This window comes from Vombatus ursinus, unplaced genomic scaffold (genome assembly GCF_900497805.2).
Source record: "Vombatus ursinus unplaced genomic scaffold, bare-nosed wombat genome assembly UNPS02000582.1, whole genome shotgun sequence".
Taxonomy (NCBI): Eukaryota; Metazoa; Chordata; class Mammalia; order Diprotodontia; family Vombatidae; genus Vombatus; species Vombatus ursinus.
Window position 1 is genome coordinate 26554430 of NW_020940360.1, and position 15064 is coordinate 26569493.

A 15064-nucleotide genomic window follows, 5' to 3' on the forward strand; every position below is an offset into this window, starting at 1 on the left:
CACACACACACACACACACACACACACACACACACACACACACACACTACTGTTACTTATATTTGAAGAATCATGGCGAACAGGAGAGGTACCATAGGATTGGAGATAGATAACTGTCCTGATTTTTAAAATGAGAAGGTAGCTATTTAAAGCCATAGGCTGAGGATCTGGATATAGATTTCTTATAAAATTCCTAGCAAAAGAACTGAATCTGCTGTGCAAGAATCAACATAGTTAAGTATGGAGGCATTCATCATTAGTAATATGGTCACTAAGTAATTAATTCTTTGATTATGGCTATCCATGAAACAAGAAAAAATACAAAATGTCCCTTAGTTTTAGTCATTTCATCTTGTGCCAGTATTAACAGCTGGACTCTTCCTACTTGCATGGTAACCTTTCTACCTATAAGGGACAGAGAAATTACATTCCCTTGCCTGGTCTTTTCCTGACTGTAAGGAATGGAGAAAGGTCCTGCTCTCTGATGATCTCTTAGCCTAGTTTGCTCCTGCCTGCCTAGGTGGAGAGAAGAGCCGTTCCATCATATTTCCTCCAGTGCTCTCCTAGTCTGGCCTGTCTGCAGGGAAAGAAATGAAACATCACATAGCATCAGTTCCTCACAATGTACCCAAGCTTGAGCTGCTTACCCTGATAGGACTCTACCCTAAGGTCGATCTCTTAGGGATGCTGATAACCCAAGGGAACACATTTATCAATGATTAACAAAATATCTCCCAGTCAAGTCCTCTCAATCTCAGTGATTCTGAACTTCTGCTGTCATTATTTAAACCCACTGGGGTCCCCCACTGCTCATTCCCTTATTCCCAACCCCTCAAAACAAACCTTCTTTCCCTCACCAGTGTTATACTCATAAGCTTTCCACCCCTGATGTGCTCTCTGAAACATTTTCTCCATAAGTAACAGAACTGCTTTCATTTGCTCACTCTTTCCACGTGCTGGCTCTCACTGAGACTTGACTCTTTCCTGATGACACAATCTCTCTGGCCACCCTTTTGAGCTGCACTTCACTCATTCCCCCGATTCACTGTCTGAGGTGGTATATTAGAATACTTCTTGCACCCTAATGCCACTTTCATGCTCACCCTCTTCTAAGTAACCTCTCCTCATCTGAGGTTCACTCAAATTTACAACCCAATGAAAATTCCTGCAGCTGTCATTTACTGACCTCAAGGCCATTCCTCTTCTTTTCTCAATGAGTTCAGTGCTAGGCTCAGTCTTTCTCTCTTCCCCAACTCCTGCCTTCATACAAGGTGAACTATAATATATATAGTGATGCTCCTTCAAACACTCTAACCTCTCAGTTCTTCAAATGACTTATTTCCAATGATCTAAACCTCCATCCCACATCCCCTCAGCTATACAGAGATGGTCATACCCTTAATCTTTGTCATCATCCATAAATATGCCACTTTCATGAACTCTGAAAATCCCTTATCTGAACACAATCTATTATTATTCTACCTTGCAACCCAGAAATCATGTATTTTGTCTTCATTTCGACCGCTTCAGTTCTTTCCCAGGCCATCTCCTTGAACTGGTTATTTTCTCCTCCTTTCCCCATCTTGACTCCTTGATGAACCATTTCAATTCTACACTGGCCTCTTCTGTCCAATTCCTTGATCCTTAAACTGCTTCATCCTTCATTTTTCGAAGAGGACTAATGACATCACAGGGTAATGTCTTGACTCAGGTGTGAACTGCACTTAAGTGAGGCAGAGTTGCACAAAGTCGTCAGCCTCACTCTCTCTTCCAGAGTCACTGAAGTCCAGTGGCAAAACAAAAGTCAGGATGACTGGGGCTGGCCAGGGAGGCAGTGGGATGACCTTGGCATCTTCGATGTCGGACCAAACTCTACATTGCCTGCTCCAGGGGCATTCATGGTCTCATGGCTCCCTGTCACACCACCCTCTCATTTGAGAGTCTTGCCTTATATTTCATTGAAAAAATTAAGACCATTCTCCAGGAGCTATCTCTTCTTCCCTCCTCATCACATATTGCTAAGATGTTTTCTTCTACCATTTCTTCTTTCACACCTGTCTCACATGAAGAGGTGCTCTTTCTCTTTGCCAAGGCAAACTCCTCTAAGAAGCACAGCTAATCACATGCGCTGAGTTTTTTTGCAGCACATTGCCCCATCCAGCATCCCTACTCTTAATCCTCCATCTCTCCCTGTCTATTGATGTTTTCCTTACTGCCTACAAATACATCCAAGTCTCTCCTATCCTCAAAAACCCATACTTGATCCATCCATCCCTGCTTGGTATCCTCTAATTTCTCTCTCCCCTGGTGGCTAAACTCTTTGAGAAGACCATTTACAATTGATGCCTCTACTGTAGTCTAGCTTCTGATCTCATCATTCAACTGAAACTGCTCTCTTCAAAGTTACCAATGACTTTTTACTGCCTGATCTAATGGTCTTTTCTCAATCCTCCATATTTCTTGACTTCTTTGCAGCTTCTAAGAGTGTGGATCAAACTCTGATATTCTTTTCTTTCTATGTTTCCATGTTGCTGCTTGTTCCTGGTTCTCCTACCTATCTGCTCCTCAGTCTCCTTTGCTGAATTTTTATCCAGATCATACTTAGTAACTACCGGGGTCCCAGAGGGCTATGTAAACTTCTTTCTGATATTTGGGGTTTTCAGTAAACAAATATAAAAGACTTTTAAAGTATAGCTAGGGGAACTTACTATGTAACTTTTTAGTGATAAACAGAAGAAATGAGAGTGAATGAGTCATAATTCATTAAGTACATTTCATGAAACTATGATTGTCAATTAGGAAACACTTGAAAAAGGTTTTTTTTTTTTTTTTGGAAACCATTGCTAATATTAGCATTTCAGTTTGTTAATTTTATTCTTACAAAAAAGATGTACTTTATATATATATATATATATATATATATATATATATATATATATATATTTTTTTTTAGGCAACTGGGGTTAAGTCACTTGCCCAGGGTCACACACCTAGTAAGTGTAAGTGTTTGGTCTGAAGCCGGGTTTGAACTCAGGTCCTCCTGACTTCAGGACTGGCACTCTAACCTCTGTGCAACCTAGCTGCTCCTGGACTTTATATTTCTGTTGAAAACTATCTTTTAAGTACAAAAGCACATTTTGTCTGCTACAGAGGAATGTTGCTTCAGATACCCCACAGAAACATCGAAACAAGTCTAAAAATCAAGAATTGTTGGGAAAGATGATAATATAATTTTAAAAGCAGCGAGGGATTATTATAGAAGATATTTTCAAGAAAGGAAGGATACCAGAAGAAGGGAAATATCATGCCAGGTATTATTAGGCAAAAAAGATGATTAAGAGAATATTAATAATTACTGATACAGAAATCTAATTTTTTTATTTTTATAAAATCATTATGAAATTATCTATCTATCTATCTATACATATATATATAGTGAGTTTCTTTGATAAAAATGTAAGGGAATAGGCAAATATTTCTCAAAATATTTTCTACAGTCACATAATTAGCTGAAAGGTACAGAGAAAACAAAATCCCATTGTGTTTACTGACTATAAAAACCATTTGAATCTACAGAACAAAATCCAGACTAAGATCCTCTCTTCCAACAAAGAATCTCTCAAGTGTATGTTAAAATTGTACAAAAATTCTTGATGAGAGATGTTTGCCCCTGTGATGTAGAAGGCCCAGCACAAAATGGAATGGGGAGCACTGACAGATGGAATAAGGTTACGTTACTGTACTAACTTCATTAAGCCCCAAAATGAGTTCCCAGATTTACTTGGAAAAAAAAAAGTCAACTTAATATTCAGGAAAAACTAAATAGATGTAAAAGTCTTCCAGACAGTCTATGACATTCAAGGTTGATGGCTGATCCTCTGAGTTGCCGATAAACGAATTGATCCTCTGAGTTGCTGATCTCAAATTGAAAAACAGTGGGTTCAGGGAAAAGAAAATGAGCAGAAAAGAGTAGGTGACTAGTAGGTATCTGAGGCAGAATTTGAAGACAAGGTTTCCTGACTCCAAGCTTAGCCTTGTATCCACTAGTATCCACTGATTGTTAATAATTATACTATTATAGCATTTATATAATGGTTTAAAGATTGCAAAGTGATTTACACAAAATATTTCATTTGATTCTCACAATAACCCTCTGAGGTCAAACCATAGATATTTTGATATGTATTTTACATATAAGGAAATTGATGTTGAGAGATATTATGTGATTTGGTCCATGGTCATACTGTTAGTAAGTATAGGCATTAGTAAATATATGGGTAGGACTTGATCCCAAATCTCTTCTGACTCGTCATGCTGATTAGATGAGAATGGCAAGGCTAGAAAGAGATTTATATGAAAAAGATACAGGAATTTCAGAGACCTGAAAGCTTAACGGAAGTTACCAGTATAATTTTGAGGCCAAAAAAGCTAATAAAGCTGTACAGAGTATTCAAAAAAGAGGTAGGTAATATTCCCAGTGAACTACTGGAATATTGTGTTCAATTTTAGGTGTCACATCTTTGAAGGGACATTGCCAAACTTAAACTGCCTAGAGGGAAGATAGTGATGAAACTATAACATAGGTAGATTTTAAGTGGGGATATTTAGCCTGCAGAAGAGATGATTTAGGGCTATATGCTGTCTTCAAAGAAATTAAAGACCACCACATGGAAGATATATAAGGATTATTTTCAATGGCCCTGGAGGGATATGTCATTGGCAGTCTTCAAGTTGGGCGTAGATGATTATTTGTCAGGGATATTGTAAACAGGACTCTTACTTCAGTTAGGGGTTGGAATTGATTACTGGGGTTTCTTCCATCTATAAAATCTATGATTCTATAACTTTAAAAAAAGCAAAAAATGGAAGTTAATTAACTCATAGTCTTTATTTAATAACAATTAACTACTATAACTGTTTACACAAAGTAATATTTTTGTCCTTCATGAAATAAGGACCATTGCTACTGCAGTTTCATATACAGGTCACCTGCTGTGTCCAACTTAGGTTTCCTAGAAGCAAAGGGGCTTTGAGGTAAACAGTTAGGGCCCTGTCTACAAAAGTAGATGGTGGGTTGAAACCTGTTCTCACTATAAAAGGAGCAGTGGGATCCTAGCCTCATTTTATGATAGAAGCTATCGGATTCCTAGACAGAACAGTCTGAAAACCACGGACATTTTAGGCTCCATGGGAGTATTAATGATGACAATTTCATCCCTCTCAGCCAAATGAATGCTATGAAAGTGTTTTACAAAGTTAAAAGTGTTGTAAGGTATGATAATTATGCTTTCCAGAGAACATGCCTTCTCTTTAAAGACCATGGCAATAAATACAATTTTCTTAGGTCACTGAGCTGAAATAAAAAAAACCACAAGAATTCCATGGCTTGCTGTGGTCCATGCTAAATTTTTTAGATGATACAATATGTTGTAACAGCTGACAAATAAACACAAACACAAAGTATTATTTCCGGAAAACCATTACGAAAACAACACAAGAGTGTTGGTCTACTGATAGTAGTTCAAGTGAAATTAAACAAGTTTACAATTTCTTAGAAATGTATTTCATTGGCTTGAAGGGAAAGAGTTGGGTCAATAAAACTAAGCTTCTGTAAAGACCATATTATTGTGTTCACTGTGTTTAAAATTTACTGTTTTCCATAAGACTTAAAGGAGGCAGCTAGTTGACTCAGTGGATAGAGCTCAGGAAGACCTTAGCTCAAATCTGGCCCCTAATACTTACTAGCTGTGTGACCCTGGGCAAATCACTTAACCTCTATTTTCCTTAATCTACTGGAAAAGAACATGGCAAAGACCTCCAGTATCTTTGCTAAGAAAATCCTATAGGGGTCACAAAGAGTCGAATAAAACTGAATGACTTAACAACAACAACAATAACATGAGGCTTAATACTGAAAGGAAAAATAAAAATTCACATTGATCAAACTGTAACCATGTACACTGGTCACATTTTAAATATATTATGTTGAAACAAGTGAAGGCAGGGATCTTCACTTATGTCGCAAGGACCCAATTATTATATTCCCCTTTCATGGAAGGAGATCCTCTTTATACACATGAGGATTATTTCATTTTTCATACCAGTTGCTAATTGATTAGCATTGAGGAGGGTCCCTGGTTGTTCTAAGTGTTGTGATAACTTCGTCCTTGTATTAAAGACAAAGGATGCTTTGGTATAAAACGTATCTATATCTAAATGGAAAGGCATTAGGATTGTCAAAAGAGTTTTCTTTATCTTTTTTTGGTTTTGCTCCAATGACAGAGGTGGTGAGTAAGAGAGAGCAAAAACTGATTTTTTATTAACTATAAACCTAATTAATTAACTTAAAAAAAAAAAGTAATGTAACCAGGCCATGACTTTGGGGTTTAAATGAGAGGTTCTTAAGCTTTTATGTCACAGACCCCTCTGGCAGTCTGTTGTTGTTGTTCAGTCATTTTAGTCATGTTACCAAAATACATGTTCTTGGACCTCAAGCTGAAAACTCCTGGTTTAGATTAAAAAAACAGAAACAACAATGATGTTAGTGTCATTGAGCAATAACAAGACAGAATAAAGTTGATCTAGAAAGGAAAAACTTTTGGAAAAATCTTATGTTAGTCAAAGATAATACTCATAATAGCACTACTAATTATTATTTATGACTCCCCTAAGATTATCTGCCTAAATTTCTTTAAGAAGAAGTTCTTCTGTGGGAAAACTGGAACACTAATGCATTGTTGGTGGAGTTGTGAAATGATCCAACCATTTTGGAGAGCAATTTGGAACTATGCCCAAAAGGTTATAAAAATGTGCACACCCTTGGACCCAGCAATAGCACTTCTAGGGCTATATCCCAAAGAGATCATACAAATGGGAAAAGGACCCACATGTACAAAAATATTTACAGCAGCTCTTTTTGTGGTGGCAAAGAATTGGAAGTTGAGAGGATGCCCATCAACTGGGGAATGGCTGAACAAGTTGTGGTATACGAATGTAATGGAATACTGCTGTGCCATAAGAAATGATGAGTAGGTGGACTTCAGAAAAACCTGGAGGGACTTATATGGACTGATGCTGAGTGAAGTGAGCAGAACCAAGAGGACTTCATACACAGTAACAGCCACATTGTGCAGTAACTAACATTAATAGACTTAGCCCTTCTCAGCAATGTAAGGATCTAAGACATCTCCAAAGGCCTCATGATGGAAAATGCTATCCACATCCAAAGAAAGAATTATGGAGTTTGAATAAAGATGGAAGCATACTATTTGCTATTTTTTTTCTTCTGTTGTGTATTGTTTCTTCTTCCTGGCGGTTCCTCCTATTGGTTCTAATTCTTAATTATGACATCACTAATGTGAAAATATGTGTAATAGGAATGTATATGTATAGCCTATATCAGATTGTGTACCGTCTCAGGGAGGGAGAGCAAAATTTAAAACTCAAAAGCTTATAGAAGTGATTGCTGATAAATCAAAATAAATTAATTAAAAAAAAAGTTCTTCAAGAATAAGCACAAGTCCAACTACTTCATGAAATCTTTCCTAGCTATTCCAGTCCATTATGACCTATTTATTTTCCAAAGCCCTACTAAAGTAGTAGTTTTCTGTAAGCACCTTGAAGGCAGGAACCATATTTGCGCTTTTATGTCCTCCACATATTGACTGATATAACATATGACAATTAAAACAAGTTAAATAATGAAAGGACAAATAAACATATTTGTACACAGACAGATTTTAAATTTATTGATATCATATTTTAGAAATATATTGACACTGGTGGGCCAAATTTACATTTTATATTACTCTGTGGTAGAATTCATGCAACTACAATTTTCAGAGTTATACTGAAGACGTTATTCTGACATTTTTTCAATTTTTTAAAAACTGAAAATGTAACTGCTACTTTTTAAACGTTATCTTCTTGAATGTGGAGAAGAAACAGATAAGTTAACTTTCATAAACTGTGGTCACTTTACTTACCTGGGGTTCATGATAAGCCGACGGAAAAAATAAGTCCAGGTAATGTAATCCATTGCATCCTGCTTGGATGTTATTGTACCAGCAGCAATCTCAGCATTCAAATGATCAGAAAGCACGTCTAGTAAGCTAAACATAAATGAAAAACAAAAACCAAGCATAAATATAAAACAAACACTAAACCAAATTTAACACCACTTTGTATACAACAGTTTATTTTCTAGATATTACTCGCTTTCACACACACTACAATCTAGCCAATCTGGCCTTATTGTCCTTACATAAGGCTACCTCCCTTGTTTCTGCCCATTAAAATTCTAATAAACTGTGTTCTATAGCTTAGTTTAAGCACCTTCTTCAATATGAGGCATTTCCTGATCCCACAAACTACTAGCATCTCTCCTCACCAAATCATCCTGTTTATTTTGCACATTTTATGGATACTTATATAGGGCATGTTGTTTCCTTTGATAAAATGTAGATCCTCTGAAGGCATGATTGCTTCATTTATTTTTTATCCTCAGTTCCTAGCCCAGTGCCAGTCATATGGTCACAAAGAAGCATTAATAAATGCTTATTGATTAATTGAAGAAACAAAATAAATGTGCATTTTCATTTAAAATTTTTAAAGAAACTTAAGTTGTCTTAAATTTCTTTGGGATGGTGCTTTCAAGTTAATAAACAAATATGTAAATGAGTGACTACATATATGTATATACATACATATATTTATTCATTTGCTACTAAGTTATGCCATTTAACATAAAACTCAGTAACTATTCTTTCAACTATTTAGTCACTATATAAATATACACTATAATTTTTCATTTGGACATGAGCAAAAAGTAGTCCAGTCTAGTGTTTCCAAATCCAAACTATGTTACAAGCTAATGAAATATCTTTATTTTTAATCATATCTTATATATCTTCTATAGATCTGTACTATGTGTTACATTCAATAATCAGAATGAAAATTCTAATTAATTTTAATCACTAAAAAAAGTAAATGACTATCACACCATTTTACATTAAAGTATATAATAAAAAATTAGAGATATTAGGATAATCAATGTAATTTTTTTCTTATTACTTATTAATTTTCTCTTTGGAGTTAAATACAATTCTAGGTCATGACGAAGTGCCTGACTTTTTTGTTTTGGCTTTGCTCGTATCAAAAGGGTTCTTGATAGTAATTTTAAAAAGTAATTGAAGAAACAGTTAACTAGGGAAATAAAATCTTTGCTGCAAGTCTCTATGAAATTGATTAAAATTTATAAGAATAAGAGTCATTTACCAATTGATAAATAACTAAAGGATAAGAACTGGCAGTTCTCAAGGAAAGAAAGCCAAGCTATCAAAGCCACATAAAAAAAAAAAAAAACTGCTTCAAATCATTAATAATTAGACTGATGCCAATTAAAGCAACTCTGAAATTCTACCTCATACCCATCAAATTAGCAAAATTGACATAGGTGACAAATGCTAGGGCATGGAGAGAGGACTGGAAGGGAGTGCAATATCAATGCACGGATAGTAGAGCTGTGAATTAACTGGTCTGAGTATTCTAGAAAGAAATTTAGAAGTATGTCCCAAAAGTTACTAAACTGTGTATAATGTTTGATTCAGTGTTGTCACTCTAATGCTATGCCCCAAAAGGATCAAAGAAAGTAAAGAAATCCTACAATAACCACAATGTTTCTAGCAACTCCTTGAAGTGGCAAAGAACTAAAAAGAAAGGAGTGCCAATAAATTAGGGAATAGGGAACAAATTATGGTACACGAATGTAATGGAATATTATCATGCTATAAGAAATGAAGATGGAGACAATTTCAGAGAAACCTAGGAAGACTTGTATAAAGTAATGTAAAGTGAAAGGAATTATGAGAACAATTTAAATGGTAACAACATTGCAAACATGAACAGAAGAATTAAATGATCAACTCCATGACCACCTATAATTTCATGATAGAGGATGAAGAATTCTACCCACCTTTTTAATCACGGCCAATGGAGCAAATTGTTTTGCTTGACCATGCATATTTGTTACAAAGATTTTGCCCACCTTCCTCCCTCAGTGGAGGGGAAGAGAAGTGGGAGAGAAAAGAAATGCTTGTAAATAAAAAAAATAATAATAATTTAAAAATCTCACTTGAATGAAGCTTTTGGAACTGATTTTTTAAAAACTAAGAGCTATTTTTAAAAAAATTACTTTAGCATTTCATTTTAAGAGATTTTCATTAGAAAAATGATAGGCTGATTTCTCTAAATGTAGAGATCTTTGCTGGTTTCAGGTCTTTCCCACAAATAAGCTGCAGTTGTGATGAATTCTCCTTTGAGTCAGGCCACACAGAAAACATCAATTTTAAAAATGATCAATGTTACACTTCCCTGAATGAAACAATTTTTTTAAAGTTATGGGCAAATCAAATTATCTGAGGGACAAAAATATGACAATAAAGGTGTTGGAACCTTGTGGGAAAAAAAATGTTGGATATCAAGGGAGCAGAGTATAACAAATCAGACAAATGGAAGTGAGAGTGGGTGAAATGAAATATAGAAAAGGCCGAAGTGAAGTGACAATGGGACAGTCCAGTCAATGGGGCTATAAGGGTAGGGTGAAAATAGAGCGGCAAGTATAAAGGCAGCTTGAAATATTGGCTCCAATAAGAACTTCTGCCATATTTTAGGTAGGTTAATTTTGAAAGAAAATACTGGTAACAAAACTTGAATTTTTATTGCAAGTCCATTTCATTTTATTTCTGTTAGGCTAGTATTTCAGAAAAATGGGGTTTTACTATGATGTATTTGCTTATTAAATTCCATTTTAAATCTTCTGATTATTTGAACTAAAAACTTATATTTGGTTTTATTTGCAAATATGAGAAAATATAAATATGCCACAAAATCTTAACTCATTTAAACTTATTTTTTTCTTTCTACTAAAATTCACCTTGATTCTACTGGGAATGGTTCATAAAGAAATTTTTTGTAGAAGTCTTTCTTTATGTCATGAACCAAGATTACAGCCTTGCCTTGGTCGTCAAATTGAGGTCTACCAGCACGTCCCATCATTTGAAGTACATCTATAATAGAGAAAACAGAAGTCTCATATGACAAAGGGTATGAGATGTATTTATTGATTCTGGTACACATTTAATTATTCTTCATATGTATAAAATAAAATAACCAATAAGGCAGTTGTACAGCTTACATAGTTAATACTAAAAGTGTGTTATGTTGTTCCTGCCACTTTACTATTGTGTTTCCTAAGTTAGCATTCATTCAGAAAACTCATACTTATGTCAATAAGCCACCATAATGCAAAACTAGGCTCTCACAAGACCTTAGGATTGCATATAAAAATATGATTAGTAAGGTGCCAGAAATGGCTATTATGTGATGCTATAATTTTAATAGAAGTTATTCATTCATCAAATATTAATTCCTTTGTCTGTCTCTGTGCAGGCTATCCTCCAAACCAGGAATGTTCTCCTTTCTTTTGAAATCTCACATTCTTTTAAAGTCTCTGTCATGTTCCCCTTCTCACATTTGGCCTTTCAAGAGTCCCCTCAATTATAGCGTATTTACTTGTCCATATCGTTGTTTTCTGCCCCCTAGTAAAACACAAATTCTTTGCAGGCAAGAGTTGCTCTGCTTTTGTGTTTATATACCCAGCGTTTAGCACAATGTCTATCACAATATAGAAAATTTAATAAATGTCTGTTGAATCTAACTGAATTACACAGGATGTATGTACTATGTATCTAATGTAATAAAGTCATTATATATTGTATAAAGTAAATTTAGGTATTAAAATATGAAGCTTTTGACAAAATCTATTAAGATATTTCCCATCCCATCCTCCCAACAAAAACTGTGCTACACATATTGATAGGCTATTAAAAAAAAACAACCAAAAACCAAAACCAAAACCAAAAAAAAAACAGCTAAAAAATCTTTTTACTATTTGCTACAAAAAAAAAAAATCATGGCTTGAATAGTTCAGCAAACCAAGAATTTAGTGATTATTTAACTGATATACATATTTTACAACTGGTTAGTGAGTAAAAATATAATTGGTAGTGAGTAAAAATATATCTCTCACTACAGAATATATGTAACCATTGGAAATTCTCAGAGAACTACTAAAGCACCACTTTTGTATAGTTTAATAGCTTATTCTTGTTCAAAATATTAGAGCAATTTTATCCAAGCATACAACCAATATTGTGATTGAGCATGGGATATAAGCAATCTACCCAAACAACTAGTACAAATCACACTGTAAAAGTATAACAAAAGAGATACAAAATTCAGAGAATGAGTTCATTATTGCTAAGACGAACAGAAGACTTTATAAAGATATCTGAAATGAAGGGTTTACAGGAATTGGACAATTGATGTCTGGGAGGGGGTAAATGCATTTTAGGGAGAAAGAACAGCTTAAGCAAAGGTTCAAAAGAAACAAAGCACAGAATATGTCTGAAGTATAATAAGAGCTATGGAATATGCAATGTATAAAAGGGAAGTCATAAGACACAATTCTGGAAAGGAGAGAAACTAGAATGTCACTTTGGTACGTCAAGTCAGGTGTTAAGTACTACTTTCTATTAAATCAATTTAAAAAACACATTGGTGGTTCCTATTATTTGTCATTATTTTCATATTTGCTAAGGCAAAAAATAATATTTTGAAACATCAATAATGAACAATCAGTACACTGTACTTTGTATTCAATATGGCATCATAAGAAATCTTTTCAATCTAATAAACTAGATGAACAAGTAACAAATACATCTTAATTCTTCTTTCAGTAAAGAAAATTTGCTTACCAGAGGACAGATAAAAACAATTCCCTAAGACAGTAGAATCAAACCCAAATTTAGACCCTGACCTGGCATACTGACTGAGAAAGCCACAAAATAACATTACATATGTTCTATTGTATTTTGTATTTTGTTAAATATTTCTCAATTACATTTTAATTTGGTTCCCAATGCACCAAAGAGTTTTGTTCCTGAGGTATGTATGCACTGGGCTATGAGTCTGACCCCTCTGCCTTAACATATAACATATGCTAACACAGTTCTTAGTGGTTAAAATCTTCATTAATTTTTTTCCAATTTTTGCAATATTACCTGTAATGGGAAAATCCGCATAGCGTCTTGTTTTTCCATCATAATATTCTGTTCCCTTAACAATGACTAAATGAGCTGGAAAGTTTACACCCCATGCTAACGTGCTTGTAGCAATAAGAACCTAAAAGAAAAAAAGATAATTAACATAATTTTACTAACCAATTCTCAAAAGAATATTTAAGTATCAACAGGTAGAAAATAAGATACCTGGATTTTGCAATTTACAAATAATTCTTCCACTGTTTTTCTATCTCTTTCATGCAGTCCAGCATGATGCATTCCTATTCCAAAGGCAAGAGTCAGTTTTAGGTTAGAATCTCTTATTGTTCCAATGATGTCATTCATCTAAAAAGAAGAGATAATTGTCTGATTTTAATATGCAGCTTTGAAAGTTTCATATTACTGTTCATATTCATTTGACAAATATGGTTTCTTATGCTATGTTATTTACTTAAGACTACTAGGCTATTCTGTTTGCTTTTGCCTACTAAATTTGTTCTAATGATCAATTTTTCTGTTCTTTCAACTAGTACCAAGTAGTTTCCACGATTGTCCACTTATCATCTGAGATCCATTAATGCCAATCCTACAATTTTTTTTGTTATTTCTTTTTGAATTCTTGATGTTTTCTTCTACCAAATGAATTTTTTGATCTCTTGTCTAGTTCTATAAGGGACAGCTACATGGCACAGTGGATAGAGTGCCAGGCCTGGCATCAAGAATACTCATCTTCTTGAGTTTAAATCTGGCCTCAGACACTTCCTAACTGTGTGACCCTGGACAAGTCACTTAATCCTGTTTGCCTCAGTTTCCTCATATGTAAAAATCAGCTAGAGAAGGAAATGGAAAACCACTCTATCTTTGCCAAGAAAACCCCAAATGAGATCATGAAGAGTAACACATTACTGAAATAACTAAATAACCACAATATATTCCTGCTCCCTGCACAAGGTCAAGCCTCTGTGCCAAATGTAGAACATCTTTCTGGAACTAGGTGGCACAGTGAATAGAGTGCTGGGCCTAAAGTCAGGGAGACTCATCCTTCTAAGTTCAAATCTGGCCTCAGATACTAGTTGTGTGACCATGGGCAAGTCATTTAATCCTGTTGGTTTTAGTTCCACATCTGTAAAAGTGATCTGGAGAAGGACATGGCAAACCACTCCAGTATCTTTGCCAAGAAAATCTCAAATGGGGTCACAAAGAGTAGGACACGACTGAACAACATCTAGTTCTATAAAGTGACCCTTTTGGTAGTGTGATTGGCATGAAATTAAAATTCTAAATTGATTTAGGGACTATCATCATGTCTATTATGAATGAAAGGTAGTAGATAATATTTAAGGTTTGAGTTTTTATTAAAATATGTAATATGTTACTTATAACTTAAGGATTATTAATATAACTAAACTTTAATAATGAAGTACGATTACAATTTGTAACACTGAACATTTTTTGTTGTTTTATTTAATAGTCATTCATATTAGAAAGATAAAAACCAAGATTAACTTCCAAGTCAAAGGTAGCATACTGGGTACATGTTTAATTCCTATGCTGTAAGAAAATCTAAATGAACAACTGAAGTTTGTCTACTACCTTTCGTTCATGTGAGGGTGACAGAATTAAAACCAGTTCATTTTATTTCTCAGGATATGATTATCTCATATAATCATGTACTCTAACAATTTTCTGTCTGCGATAACATTTCCTAAGTAGATTCATAGATCCTAAGAATATATTATCATATATTCATTTTCCTCTTTAATATTAACAGGGATTAGAATGCTTATACATGTATACCATAAGAAGGGCCTTTTAGTAATATTAGTAATAGTCTATAATAACGTTAGCCATTCTCAAGTGACAGCCTATGTTATTCATGTTATTCATGTCGTTGCTAGCATAAAATATCTCCAATTCACACTGCAGAGAGCTTATTCAGAGAT

At 34.5% G+C, this 15064-nt stretch overlaps 1 protein-coding gene across 2 annotated transcripts in view; it reads right to left on the reverse strand.

The window, feature by feature from the left end:
* The window catches only part of ASCC3 (activating signal cointegrator 1 complex subunit 3), a 366855-nt gene that overhangs the window by 92314 nt on the left and 259477 nt on the right, over positions 1-15064 (reverse strand). For both annotated transcript variants that reach the window (XM_027855178.1, XM_027855187.1), the window contains exons 31-34: positions 13329-13466; positions 13122-13242; positions 10934-11066; positions 7986-8111 (exon numbers count right to left, since the gene is read on the reverse strand). In XM_027855178.1, coding sequence (XP_027710979.1) covers positions 7986-8111; positions 10934-11066; positions 13122-13242; positions 13329-13466 — 518 coding nt within the window. The remainder of the gene's footprint in view (positions 1-7985; positions 8112-10933; positions 11067-13121; positions 13243-13328; positions 13467-15064) is intronic.